The 15,394-nt window shown below is 36.4% G+C and overlaps 1 protein-coding gene across 1 annotated transcript in view; it reads right to left on the reverse strand.

The window, feature by feature from the left end:
* Positions 1-14,693, reverse strand: part of LOC107299588 (A disintegrin and metalloproteinase with thrombospondin motifs 14-like) — a gene marked incomplete at its 3' end in the record, with an annotated part of 55,411 nt that extends 40,718 nt beyond the window's left edge. The window contains exons 1-4 of the mRNA XM_015828953.1: positions 14,510-14,693; positions 13,568-13,953; positions 5,425-5,581; positions 3,886-4,076 (exon numbers count right to left, since the gene is read on the reverse strand). Coding sequence (XP_015684439.1) covers positions 3,886-4,076; positions 5,425-5,581; positions 13,568-13,953; positions 14,510-14,693 — 918 coding nt within the window. The remainder of the gene's footprint in view (positions 1-3,885; positions 4,077-5,424; positions 5,582-13,567; positions 13,954-14,509) is intronic.
* Positions 14,694-15,394: the final 701 nt, after the last annotated feature.

Consider the following 15,394-nt stretch of genomic DNA (forward strand, 5'->3'; position numbering starts at 1 on the left):
TTCTCCAAATAAACCACACTTGCCATGGGAATCCTTTCGCTGGAATACCCTTGAGGGAATATGAAAGACAAAATACATTCTGTATTCACTGATGGATTTTCATTGGAGGTCTCACATGACAACACATGACAACACCTAGAAATCTCTAAAAGACTTTTAAGCCTCCTTGCTATCAATGCTGCAGTTTCTGCTAGTTCATCAGTTCCTTTCTTCTTAGGCAGGAGATACTCTTGGTGTGAACTAACAGGATTAGTGTTCATTTGCCGAGCTTTGATCCGGTTGCAATTTGTATTTGTGGGCAAGATTCTCATAAATTCTGAACATAGTTTTTCTCCTCCCTCTGCAAAAATGCAGGACACTTGGTTTAAGTGTACATTCCATTAACCTATTTCCTAACTGAGGAAGAAATGATATGCAAAGGCAAAACAAAACCTAAATAAACAAATAAAACGTAGGTTGTTTTTGAGTAAAGTTAACATCTAGCATTGCTTATTCCCTCTACTAATGTTAAGATTTTCAAGAACTTTTTTATTTTTCCATTTCTATCCAACAATATTTTTTAATGACTCAAATCTTAGAATATGCTGTTATGTGCAATTAAAAACACAAATCACCCAAGCAAAATAAAAATATAACAAACCAATTTTCAACAGTTGCAAGAGGTTAAATGCCTCATACGTTTAGGGTAGAATCCTAAACAATCAACAAACAGATTTGTAATATTATTTTCAAAATAAATAAGTTAGCATCTAGCATTGCTTATTCCCTTTACTAATGTTAAGATTTCCAAGCATTATTTTATTTTTCCATTTTTTATCCATTTTTAATGGATCAAATCTTAGAATAAAAACACAAATCATAATAAGGAAAATAAAAATATAGCAGAAACCAATTTTTTAACAGTTGCAAGAGGCTAAACGTCTCATGAGTTTAGGGTAGATTCCTAAACAATCAACAAATAGACTTCTCATATTATTTTCAAAATAAATATTGAGATACCTCACAAATGTTTTTGGAAATTTTTAACTAGTACTTTTTTCAGCCAATTCAACCAAAGAAAAGGAAGTATGTATTTCTGAAGAGAGACTTAAACTATGTAACCAGGTTACAGAGCACATGCTTTACATATAAAGTGTCAAAACTCCAGATTTTGATCCTTCATAGGCAGGGTTGAATTCTTGCAAAACTACTGCAAATCCTTGCATATACAGAAGCTGCATTTATGCCCCACTTGTTCTGAACCACCATTTTGCCTTCAAAATCCAAAGCACTGCATAACATTAAACTAGATGGATCTTCTGACTTAATCGCTTCCTTTTATCAATAGTAAATTGATATTCTATGATTATTAGTGAATTGAAGACTAATACATGGGAGAGGCTGCATCTCCTAGAGAAGCAACCTCACTCAGTTGTTGAAAAGGGGATTAAGTTTAGTATGATAAGGACCTTTGTGCTTTTGCTGCACTATTTTTCCAAAATAAATTTTCTAATAACAAGTCTGATAGGAATCAGAAAAAAAGCCTTGTAACTCAGTGAGAAGCAGAGCAATACAACAGTGCCACAATTTAGCGCATGAGACTTCACCCAAAAAATTAAAATGCAGACCATTCAAGGACTTAAAGTTAAACATTCTGGAATAGACTCAAAAAACGGAGTGTCAGCCCACTGCTCTCAACATTAAGAATAATAGGTTTCCATAAGCCTTGATCTGAATGTTGCAGATACATCTTCCGTATGCTTTTTAAAAGCAGCTTCACATTATCACAGAAATCCTCAAAATGACTTTACCCTCTCCTCTATAGCACATGATGGCTAAACTATAGGCACATCATTGTGTATTTACACAACTTGCTTGACTCGGTTATGGGGTTAGGTCATTTTCATTGCACAATATATTGAAAGAATCGTGACACTGAAAGAAACTGCTTAGGATGTTGATCTCACTGTACATTTAATCAAATGGCTTGGATTCATACAACATATGAAGCTGCAAAAACACCAGTCAAGGGCAACTTTGCTTGTCTTTACTTGATCTGGTCAAAGCAGAACCACAATTTTTAACTGGGGCTATATAACCAGCTCCTACTACATTCTGAGTTGGCCATCAGTGCTCAGTCCCCTTTTATTTGATCTTACGTATGTTTTTCTTTAAAAGAAATCTATAAGTTATATTCTGCAGTTATTTTAGCAGCAGGAAAAAGCGAAGGCAGCCTTGTCAAATTCTGGGAAAAGCTTCTTCAGAAGCTGCCAAGGCTCAAACAAATGCCTTTTTGAAACACTGCTGCCCTTTGTGTGACATAACCACTTAGTGGGAATCCAGCCTAAAGACAAACTTCTGAAAAGATCACCAGCCTTGATGGATAACTAACTAAGGAGGGCCTGAAGCTGTGGGTGTTCCTCACCAAGTCTGCCAGAAATTTGACAAGGTTGCAAAAAGGAAGAACCAGAAACAAAGCAAAAGGGAAGGGAAAGACCTGCCTCAAAGCTAACAAAGGAGATAATGGTTTGGTAAACTATTCATTTTGCACTTTAGGCAAAGGTCATGTTTTCTCTATCTTCTTTTAGCTCGTTAAGCTCTTTGATGGAGACTTTTCCCTCCCAAAAACGCAACTGAACTTCTCTTTTAGGACCCATCCTCACAGCATCCCAGATACTGTCAAAATGAAATGCTTTCCCCAATTTTTTGACCGCTTTTTGTGCTATCACCCATCAATAGGGGGGGGGGGAGACAGCAAAACAATAAACAGCAGCACAGAAAAGGGAGAGAATCTTTTTCTTTCCGGAAAAGAGAAAATCCATTTATGGTTTGGATAGGATGAATAATCAAAGAAATTCATGCTGAAGGCTAGATTTAAAGATCATCTCAAATGTGAGGTCCGCAAGTCATAAAAGAGCCAAGTTTGAAGACCCCTTGCTTTAGAGTATTTCTGAAGAAATAGAGGCCCCATCAGCCAACAAAGCAGGAAGTTCAAAAGTAAAAAGATAATAAAATTTAAAAAGAAATCAATCTACTTGGAGGTTTGGTTGAAATATGATACTACTATATATACCTTTCTACATATACTTTCAATATCTACAAGAAAAAAAATGAGGGAACAGATCCATGAATTCTCCTCTTCCTTGACTCCTTATTTTATTGAAATCTTTAAAAAAATTTAACCTTAAATAAATAATCATGGGTATTAGCCAAGCAAGACACAATACTGTGCAATAAATCCAATGAATGCCATGGACAACAGCTCATTAGCTTCCATACATTTTGATATAGGTTGGAAGAAAGTTCTAGCTCTGGCCACCCATACAAGAATGACTTCATCATTCATCCCCCAAACTGCATACAATATTTATGTTATAATCCCATTTAAACATTTTTAAAAGCACAAAGTTCTATGACTAAAGTTGTAACTGCTCCAAAGCATGCAAAACTCTTTAAATCTTCTATAAAACTATCTTACAACCCTGTTATACTTCAGTGAAGTAGATCCCTTCCTCATGAATGCTATGTTCTATAAAACATCTGCCCAATTTTTTGTGTATTTTGGAGTGCCAAATAGGTATCACATTTTTCAGACAGCAAGACCTGAAAATATGTTCCGGGCACAGTACATACTTTGAAGGCATCAGAGAAGACTGCAATACGTAATACCACATTGTCATGCTACGCTTCAAGATATTACATTATGTACTATGACTTCATCCCGGATACACAAATTCTTAGGAGACACATCTGGCCTCTTATGTGGGCCATTAATGTGGAAATTTTCCCTGACATTCATACCAGGAAGACTGTGTGATCACACTCAGTCTGTGAACTATGCCCAATTCATTTTTGCTTTCTTTCCCTCCCCTACAAGACAAGAGACACAAGATGAAAGAGCCTCACTATGTTCATAAGGGTGAGAACGTAATTCTGGACATGCTCCTTCCCATGGAACCGTACAACCGAATCATCCACAGCCAACAGAACCTCTATGTTGTAGTCCTCCTTCTTTGCATGTCGCCTCTTCCTGTCTGCTTCACCCATTTGATCTTCAATTAGATTCAGAGCCTGGGGGAGCTGACCCAAGATGAAATCTGGAATTAGAAGAGTTAAAAACAAATGACAGTGTAAGAAATGGGTGAAACAGGATCACCTTAATAAGCCTGCTAATATCTTTTAAATGCATTGGTCCATAACACCTGCATACACACACAAATTCAGGCATTCAAACTGAGGTTTATATATATAGCAGCTGGATAGAAGGAAGGAAGAAGGAAGACAGCTACATCCAAGTGCCACCGAAGGATAAAACAAGTCCTAAAGAGCCAGCTCAATGGGAAGAACAAGATCTAAGCCAGGGGTGTCAAACTGCCAGCCCGCGGGCCGGTTGCATCATGCAGAGGCCGCGCCCACCCCAGCTCCAGAAATGCAAAAAAGTCACGATACATCGCAATATGTCATGTGACGTGGCGAGTTTGACACCCGTGATCTAAGCCATCAATGTGACGCTACCTACTTTTATAATGTTCTGCTTGCAAATTTGAAAATGCAGCAATAGAACAAATGCTAGACAAGACTCCAGTATTTTCTCATCTAAAGATATAACCTTGGACGTCTTCTACCCTTAGCACTGGATGAAAATGCTAACGGTGGAACCTGCACACTTTCCTTATTAGCATTGCCTGTCTCTCTTTTATTTCCCATCTAATCCCAGGATCTTTTTCCAAACCATTACGAAAAGTTAGGAAATTGCCCAACATAGATTGACATTTTGGAGTAATAGATAGGAGAATTAATCTTTTTGCTCTTGCTATGATTTCAAATCAGAGAAACACCTACCATTTGCAATATTAAAATAAGCTTCACTGAAAATTGTAAAAGTGAGTGGAGTGATACCGATCGGTGAGGGCAAAATCCTCCCATACCCCACCACAGGGGATTGAGGCTAATCGAGAAACATCAAACACTTAAGAAGTGACAAGGATCACATTTTGAGCCTAGAGGTTTGCTAAGCCTTAGTTTTTAGCCATCTTTGTTGAGTAACTCATAACCGTCATGAAAGCCACCATCTCGTAGCCCAACCCAATTCACAGGGTTTTTGTGGGGAAAATCGGAGACAGGAGCATTAGGTATGTACATTGTTTTGCCTAACCCAAAACAAAGGTGAGGTAAACATTTTAAAATAAATAAACAGTAGCTGGATTCACACATCATATGTAACTATAAATGACGCTTTTCAAACACAGAGCTAGGTTTATACAGCCCGCTAACTCAAAACCAACCAAACAACACGTTACTGTCAATGTGTCTTTGCTCAGAGACATTCAAGAACAATTACACCTTCTTTGAAATTGATGCTATGCAGATTGAGACCAGATACGAATTCTGTACAGTCTCCTAAATAAGATGAATGTGTCATTGTGTTTGTTTCCTCAGTCATACCTTCATTATGATAATCTTCAAATGCTTCTGTTCTTTCTTGTCTGATAGCAGATCTGCGGTAGACTACATGAGCTCTCCCATCCTCTTCTTTCTCCCACTGTCCTCTCTCCAGAGGCTCAATGAAAAATTCACCATTGTCTGTTCGAATGAGGCCAGCCTGGAAAACCACAGGACAAAAGAAAGAAAGAAAAATAAAATATTTATTTTCTTATTGATTAACACACCCTTGAATTTGCTAAAGGTTTAATCACTTCTCTTGTTATTAAAGGAATACTCAAATGTTAATTTCTATCACAATTCAACAGTGTAGCAGTTGTGTATCCCAATATTTTCTTGATGGAAACAAATATAGACAACATGCAGTTTCAGCAATGATCAAACACCAAAAGCAAATGTCCATAGCCATATTTTTATTTATTTATTTATCATAGTTATATACAGTAGCAGTCCATATCATTTAAATGAGATTTTGGGTAGCATACAACCAATGAACAGTTAAAAACAATGCAACAACCATTAAAATCTAGTAATAGCTGAAATTGTAAGTGTGAAAAATTTCAAGAATACAAAACTTTGGTTCTTCACGGACATTTTGCCTCAGGAGAATATTATTAATAAACAATGAGTTGATTATCTGAGTTTGGGGGACTTGTGGCAATGCAATTCTTGTTCCTTCTAATATATTCTTTCCAATTTATCTATATTGTTCTTAGTATGGATTTAAGAGCTTCAGGAACTGAAATATTCAACTTCATCTAAGTTGTATTCAGAAGTGGCTTTCTAGTTTCAGTTCATGACAGCTCTATTATTCAGGTTTTTAAAAATATGTCAGACAAAGCATGCTATAGAAATGTTAATGAGTAACATCCTTAGACAGAAGTTACTACATGGAACAACATATTTTAAGTAGCAATGTTACAATGAATTGAAATAGCTGAAATGCAAATGGAAAAGAGCTGAAATGGATTGTACATTGACTGCAAACATTCATAGTGCTGACTTAAGCTATCACTAAATCTGCTTGATCACCATGCTCTTTCACTACATCTGTTGGTTAGGCAAAAATTCTTTTCTAACACATAGTGGTTATATCCTGACCCTGGTAAAACAAAAAAGTCTGTGGGAATCTCACACCAGGACAAGCCATATTACTATACTTGGTGACCTCCAATTTATCATTATTTATACATTTATTTATTACTTCAGAGTTGTCTATACTTGCCAGTATGTAGGTATACAGTTTGCTGAGGCCCCATAGTTATTACATTTTCAGTCTCATTTGTTTGTGTGTCTATATTACCAAAGACTGATAGTCTGCATTATTTATACAATAAATACTATATACTATTATTAATTGTGTATTCAAGTTAGCTGCTGCTGATCCATGTGATAGCTGTACTGACAAAAGTAGACTATTTTAGGAGAGTGGACAGTATTATGTTACATTGCAATAATTTTATATATATCTTGTTCTTATACACATCTGGATAAGATGCCATATTTCCTTAAATATCAACCTTTTGGCGATTGCCTCAACCCAAAGATATCTCTTCCACGCAGGGGTCTCATGGAGCCTTTTTAAACAAGATTTATTGATATGAAAGAAACAGAGTTATAGGTATTTCAGCAACTGAACTATTTCCACCTTAGAACCAACATATTTCCCAATAGACTAAGGTAGAAACTTTCATTTGGAGTCCTAGTGGACGTTCACTTGACTATGAGCCAGCAGTGTGCAGCAGCAGCCAAAAAAGCTAATACAATCCTGGATTGTATAAACAGAGGCATAGAATCAAGATCACGCGAAGTATTATTACCGCTTTATAAAACCCTAGTAAGACCACCCCTGGAATACTGCAGCCAATTTTGGTCACTATATCACAAAAAAGATGTTGAGAATTTGGGGGGAAAAATTCAGAGAAGAGCAACTAAGATGATCAAAGGCCTGGAGACTAAAACATATGAAGAACGGCTGCAGGACTTGGGTTTGGCTAGTCTAAAGAAAAGAAGAAATAGGGGAGACATGATAGCAGTGTTCCAGTATCTGAGGGGCTGCCACAAGGCAGAGGGGGACAGGTTGTTCACCAAAGCACCAGATGGAAGGATGAGAAACAATGGTTGGAAACTGATCAAAGAGAGAAGCAACCTTTGAATTAAGGAGAAACTTCCTGACAGTGAGAACAATCAACCAGTGGAACAGCGTACTCCCAGAAATCAGTGGAGATTTTAAAGAAGAGACTAGACATTCACCTGTCTGAGATAATATAGGTTCTCCTGCTTGAGCAGGGGACTGGACTAGAAGACCTCCAAGGTCCCTTCCAGCTCTATTCTATTCTATTCTATTCTATTCTATTCTATTCTATTCTATTCTATTCTATTCTATTCCAATCCAATCCAATCCAATCCAATCCAATCCAATCCAATCCAATGGTTTTTGTTAGGCACAAAGAATCAGGACCATACGTTGGATTGCAACATGGAAGATTTATTCAAGTCTATACACAAGACTCTAGTCAACTAATTGGTGCCAGATAAAGGTCAACAGAATTCAGGAGGGGCTGGATTTGGACCGTTTGTGGCAACGTAATGACTCTAAGCTGCTGATGCATTTAATTCCATCCACAGCTCTGCCTGTTCTTCTCCTACAGCTTTCCTGTAAACCATTGAAAAAAAATAATGGTTTTCACTTATAACCAAGGAACTTTCAAGTGGCTGTTTATAAAACCATCTCCTGAATCCTGATCAATCATTCAATAAACTGTTTTATAAGAACATTATATACTGCTATCACACTATATTAGACTATGTAAGTGGAATGCATTGCAGTAGATCTAAGAAGCTTTATTAGTAGTATAAACCTAGTGCAGTTACATTGACATCAGGACCCAATATGGCCATTACAGAAACATTCACAAGCTCATTTCTGTTGTTACTGACTAAATATTTTAATTTAACGCAAACTAATAATAAGCTAATCCTAACCAAGCTTGGAAATGAAATCCACTCCCCCCAAAAAAAAATCAGAAATAGGTTGAGTGTATTCTAAGCCAGTTACCCACTCTTCAACTGCCCCTCCCCCAAACTCTTGAAAGGACATTAATTACAAACACATCTTTTGGGAATGAAACATTCAGTTCAATATCAACACCCATCATGGTAGGTATATATGTCAGCAAAGTCTGCTGTTACTGTCATTAAGCTAAAGCTTATTGATGGTCACTGTGCTAAGCAGAGTTTCATATCTGCTCAGCAAATATGTATAGTATAAAATATAGCGTAATAAATGTAAACTATTGAGAATGTTACCCTTATCTTCTGCACATACACACTGAATGAAGAAGGTATACGTTGGGCAGTACAATGTCCATATAATGTCATCTTTCCCCAAGTGATGTACTCCTAGCCAGCCCAGGTCACAGAATTATTGATTTTGCAATTAGCAAACTTAAGGCCAATACAAAATAAATGCAGTATTCAACAGCAATGAAAATATAGGATACAAATTTAATAAATCAATAATACTTTGCTTATATTCCTTCTGAATATTCCAGAAAATTCCATATGAAATTTGAAATTCTACTACTCCTCTCAATTTGCCCCTTTAATTCAAGAGCAATACATTTTCTTAAAACTGGATGCTCTTCCTCAAGTGAGTAGAGATAAAAACTAACAAGAAATCTCAGACGTGATCAAACAAGTGATCGATCAGAGCAACCAGACAAATCTTTGCTCCTTTGAAAACTTGTCATTGCATTTTAATGACTCTTTGCTGTTGTCCCTTCACTGAAATTAAAACTGTGATCACTCTTGCATAATGGGAGAACTTTTGTAAATATGTAATGAAAAATATTCCTCCTTACCATTTTAGCTCAGTCTTACAATAAACAGTATTTAACATAGTGTTTTTGCAATGTAATAGAAATGTTTACTGGATGTTGATTAAGGCAGGTTTATTTTTATCCAGCTGCAGATATGGTAATATTTGTGCAGACTATGGAAGCTCACAGTAACTTCCCATCACTATCCTTTAATCAAAATAGAGTAACTTCTCATTGCACTATAAATGGAATATATTGGCTTCATTTAAGTGAGACCCACAAAAAAGAAGAAGCAGAATCACAGTGTCTACAGTTCCCATATAGAAAAGCTGACTCATTTGAATGAGCTTTAGGTTGATTTACTAATTTGCTTCCAAATGAAAACAATATTGTTCCATGTTTTATATACTTCAATAATTCAGTGAGATAGATAGATAGGAAGCTGCTTTTTAAGGAGGCAGGTCAGTGGGACGTCTAACTTGTAATTATCTATAACTAGCTTCGGAGTTTGGGATAAGGTCTCTCCATGCACCAATCTACTAGAAGATGCTAAATATGAAATCTAGGATCCCCTATGTGTAATGAATATGGTCTTCCCTGGTTTTGGCCTCCATTCTACCAATGATTTAATGATGAAAATAGTGAGAAACTTCGGTTATTTATACTGAAAGAGGAAACAGCAATCAGATTCATAGTGAACTGATGAATATGAACTCAGGTGAAGGAGGTCCATGGGAATGGCATGAAATTTCAAAACAGTGGAGTTCAGAATGTGAATTTGCCTAACTTGCAAAATGCTAAGTTCCACCTACCTAGAAAAAAAATCTTCGGTTCAAAATTTAAGCTACGAAGTTCATTCAGCAAATTTGTTGCTTTACACTTATCTTTCTCCATGTCAGTAATTAAGGGGATTATGCTCAGATAGGCTTTTAAGATACGGTTACTATATCCTAGGACAAAGTAGAACTCCAGGAATGTCTGTGATATCTACATTTTGATCTGGTCTACCTGTCTGGGCTGACCTCAATCTTGAAAACCAATCTCTTTCTATTCCCCTTATGCTATGCAAAATCAAGGTACTCTGAAAGTATTTATTTATTTAAATTTATATGCAGCCCAAATTATTCTGAGTTTCTTTCTCATGCATCCTTCGGTCTCCAGGCTGTGTAATCTCTTGTCTAAGTCCTTATCAATTCTTTTATGACTTTCTCAGTGTCACTGTAAAAACCTTTACACAACTCAATTGATTTGCTGGTGTAGGTGATCAATCATAACCTGTCATGCAGAATTATCTTCAAATGATCAATTGCATTTATCTTTGAATAAGCAACGTACCAACTTCCTCTATCTCTGCAACACAGCCAAGACATAATTCCAGATCAAGACATAATTGTTATAAATCCATCCTATATACATTTTAATCCACACATACACATTTACTTAATACTAATTACAATTCTTTTGACTATCTCTACAAATTCCCTTGGATAGACTAAATACTATCATAATAAAACAGTTCTAAAAATAATCTTCCTAAGGAATATATTATGGTATAAATTTGCCTAAATACAAGAGTTTGAACCCAAAGGGTTCCACTTATTAACATTTATTCTTGGAACAGCGTCTCTTTTTCACTTGTATGCACACATTCAACACTGCTATCTCTTGTTACTTTTTAGTTTAACTTTCTTTTTCAAGAAGTAAAACAGGAGTACAGGAATGTCTATTACTGAGTCTGGATGGCAGAAACCAAAACGATTTTCCAAACAATTGCCTTTGCTACCCATTAAATTTACCCATTAAAGTCTACCCATTAAATTTACAACTCCCACTAGGTGCTGCATGTTATTCAAAAATAGCAAGTAAAACAATGCCTAGCAAATGATACAATGCCTGGCACAGCCTTCTGAGATCTTGTTTCACAGGTCAATATGCTTTGCAGGCAGTCTGTTTCAGAACGCAGACAGTGTCTTAAATCCACTGCAGATTCTGCAGCCTTTTCTGATTTTTTTTTACAAATATGAATTCATGATTCTTTGAGATTTGCCAAACATTCCACAGCATAATCAGAAAGTCAAAAGCTGTTTTGCATCCTTTTTCTTTGCTAAAGTTCTGCCCACCTTGAACCTAGAAGAGACCTTCCTGAAGAGAAATTCAGAGCTGAGGGAAGTGGATAAATTGCCAAACCAAGGCAGCTCAAACATGGGAGTCTTGCCAACAAACTAATCTCAAAGTGACCCTCCATGCCAAATCCTCTTGATACTTGCAGATGCTGTCCAAGCAAACTCTAGGGGAAGTTTTGAGTTAGTACATGACTGTGCATTTGGCTGCCTGGAGATTTTATCTCAAGAATTCTCCCAGAAGAGAAGAGGAATCTGGATATCTAGTTCTAAACAATGATGCAACAGTGTCAGTGACAAATAGGATCAGCAATAAGCTTGTTGGAGACTCTGTTGCATTAACATTTCCCTATTGACCTCCTTTGCTTAGTTCCTAGTTTCACGCGAGACGCAGTGCATCGGACTTTATATAATTATCATTCTGTTTAACTTGCTGTGTTTTGCATAAACGAGTCCCATCTTTCATTATATTTGTCCATAAATTGTCTATAAGCAATCCGCTCATAAGTGGCAAGTAATTAGGTCTTCGATACATTGAGTGAATGAGACAATACAGTTATTTTTCCAAGACTGCAATATCAGTCTTTTGGCTATAATAAGGGCATGGAGAATCCATTTACTTTGTCCAGTTGTCAAATTCCAAATACTAGGTATGTAGTTAGGAAGAATACAATCTGAAAAGTTTAGCTTCTGTTGCACAATAATGTTTTTATAATCCAGCACTTTCTTCCAAAATTTAATACAGAAGCTTTATCTAAGGCAGAACTAGAACTCGCAGTCTCCTACTTTCCAGCCTGGTGTCTTAACCACTAGAGCAAGCTGGTTCTCATGAACCAACTTAGTGTTCAATTAAATTCAATTTTAATTTTACATTTTAAGCTCTATTTTCATGGACCTCTAATTTAATTAATATGCATTGTTTACAATTCACAATTATGCTTTGATTCAATTTTATCATACTTGCACCAACTAAATTAAGTATAGACACAGATCTCCTTCCTTCCAGATATGTGTGTCTTCTGCCTCATCTTTCTTCCTTCTTTGATGCATCTTTTACATTTTAAGTCTGAAGACCAGGAATGTTCTGCTAATGTATTCCAGAACAGTACTATGTAAACAAAACTTTAGTTAGAAGGAACCCAAACTATCACTACTACCATCAAACTGCAAAAATGGCCATCTGAACTTTTTCCACAGAAGCATGAATAAAAGCCAATTTCTTCACAGAAGTTTATTGACCTCACAGCAATAGGATTTGCAAAAGGATGAACATGGCAGGAGGAAAGAATGTAGATTAATGTAGATCAAAGCCATATAAAAGCTAATTTAAAATTCTACCTCTATATCATAGATCGTTTACAACAAATGAGATGCCTCATGAAAATATAGTAAGGCCACATCTCTTGCAAATCCTAAACAGAAATGGCATTTCTCTTGTTCATGTACAAACACAAAAATACTTTATATGTATAAAACATGTGGTTGAAGATTCTACTAGATGTGGTTGGAGATTGTATTGCATGTCTAAGTATATTTACACAAATTCCTTGGTGTCTAATCGCACCTCACCAAATAAACTGTTCTGTTCTGTTCTATTCTATAGCAGCTCCTTTAATAAGCTACAGGAAGGCACTATATTTGTGTTCTCACACAGTCTTTTTCCTAATTATTTTCAAAGCACTATTTAGTTATGATTCATGATATAATCAGATTTGATTTGATTATACTTGATTTGGTATTCTTATTCATTTATCAAGTCCTTCCCAAGGATCTGGGATAGGCAGATGTTGATGTGTTATGTGTTAGTTATTATTATTGTTCAGTACACAGCCAGCCAGATGTTCTGACTGGTTTTTGCATTTTTGTCCACCTATCGAGTCTTTCCCAAGGACCTGGGATATTACTATTAATTTATCCCCACCTGTTTTGTATATATTTATTTTGCTCAACTCAAAGCAGCAAACCTGCCTAATACTCCTATCTATTTTCCATCACAATATAAACTAGATATTGCAATTACGTGGCTTCTTATGCTAATCTTATTCTGCTCTCAGAAAATAATTCAATGTGTAATTATTTCAAAGGCTGCACATCTTTATTAGTCCATATGTGGAATTTCTACTTGCAAAACTCACAATAAAGCCATTGTGAAGTCTAAAAGTTTTGGGTGAGAAACAGAATGGAATGAAATGGCCGTTTCCTTACCAATCCATCACAATTGCTAATTGCCACTGTGGCCTCTGGCATGCCTGTGATGCCTCCTGTGAAGACGCATTCCTGCTTCAAGGGTTCCCGAAAAACTTCTTGGAAATCTTCTTGCCACTCAGCCAAAGCACCAGGAGATACCAGCTTCTGGTTGGGTTTTAAGCGAAGATGCAGTTCCTTGCCCAAAACACTAACATTGAAGAAGTACAAGTGATTCCCAGAGATGGCTTGTTTCATAGGGGTGCTGCGAACCGTCCTGTGTCGACCTGAGTGATGCGCAGGAGCCGGTGAATCAGACACCACATGTGATAGGAACCGTCCCTGGTGATCTACACTGAAGGGCACAATCACATCATATTCACTTAGCTTTCCAGACAGGAGCAGCTCTATGGAAATAAATACGGATAGACAAACGTCAATACATTCAAATGAAACAAATTTTGGTGCGAAAAGGAGCCTTTCTCCCCCAAATATCTACACTTGTAACTTCAGCAACATGGAATTTTATTCATCGACTCTTCACTTATAGCAAACCCTAAGAAAGTTGACTTTGCGTGATGTCACAAAACCATATTTTAATTTAGTATGTGTGGCCAGTTTACATTTGGTATGTTGTAGGTACCCAGGGAGGGAAAAAAATAGAATTAAAATGGGTGAATTTTGCAACTCGGATACATTAATGCAAATGTACATTACATTTGCAAAAGTCCTATGTATCCTATTTTTTTCCTTTATTTATTTTGATTTTACTTCTCATCAGATAGGACAAAAATGATGTAAGTCTTTGGACCACTGAAAATACAAAACATGTATTCAGCAAGGCACTGCCACATACTTTAAAGCATATTTTCACATCAAAGGCCTTTGCCAAAGCTTGTATTGCATACATTCCTGCTTTCTGAACTAAAAAAGCTCAGAAAGGTCCATTCTGTGCCATCCTACCAACCAACAATGCATTTTGCACTTTTTTTTCTGCACTGCACTCTATAGCTAGTGAAACAGGCATACAGATATCACAACTAAATATTTTGATGATGTATTGACTGTTGTACAAGCCTGTGAAAATCATTAAGCGATTGTGATTTGGTTCTGATCTTTTATCCTCATTCTTTTGGCAGCTGGCCATTCATACAGAAAAATGTAATGTTCAGGTTTTTGTTTTTAAGCATTCCTCTTCCCACTCCCATTTGCAGCCATTATCCTTGGTTTACACACACACAAGCAAGCCCTGGTGAAGGAGATTTGAAGTGAATAGGAACCACTCTTCATCTCCAGTTGCAAAACAAAGTTATTTCCCTTACAAACTTCACAAACAGTTTACTTATGTCATACAAGTTGTGTCGTCTTTTCTTAACACGACTGTGTTTAACTACCGTGAATGTACCGGCCGACTGTGGTTCGTAGATTCACTAAGTAAGACATCGGTTTGGGTTCATTGTGTATTACATTCATGAGGTTTTCCCTCTTTAGGAAACTTTACTTTATTATCAAGTCGTTCTATTGTTCTAAACTGAAAAGTCTTGGAACAGAATCCACAACAGTTTCCAGCTTCTCATCCAAGGAAAACTATTGCTAGGGTAGATACCATGTGTTAAAATAAGATTCACAGCCTCACATTTAAATATTTAAATTATTTAAACATAATACGTTTAAATAATACATACTAAGAATATGATCAAGCAATGTTTCTCTATAAACAGAGTTCTCTTTACAAACAAAGTTCTTCTGATTGGTATGCTGCAAAACTCCTGTGTATTTTATTTTACTTTATAGCCTACTAGCTGTACCCGGCCACGCGTTGCTGTGGCTCAGTCTGGTAAAAGTGTG

This window comes from Protobothrops mucrosquamatus, unplaced genomic scaffold (assembly GCF_001527695.2).
Source record: "Protobothrops mucrosquamatus isolate PMUCROS unplaced genomic scaffold, P.Mucros_1.0 scaffold5150, whole genome shotgun sequence".
Taxonomy (NCBI): domain Eukaryota; kingdom Metazoa; phylum Chordata; class Lepidosauria; order Squamata; family Viperidae; genus Protobothrops; species Protobothrops mucrosquamatus.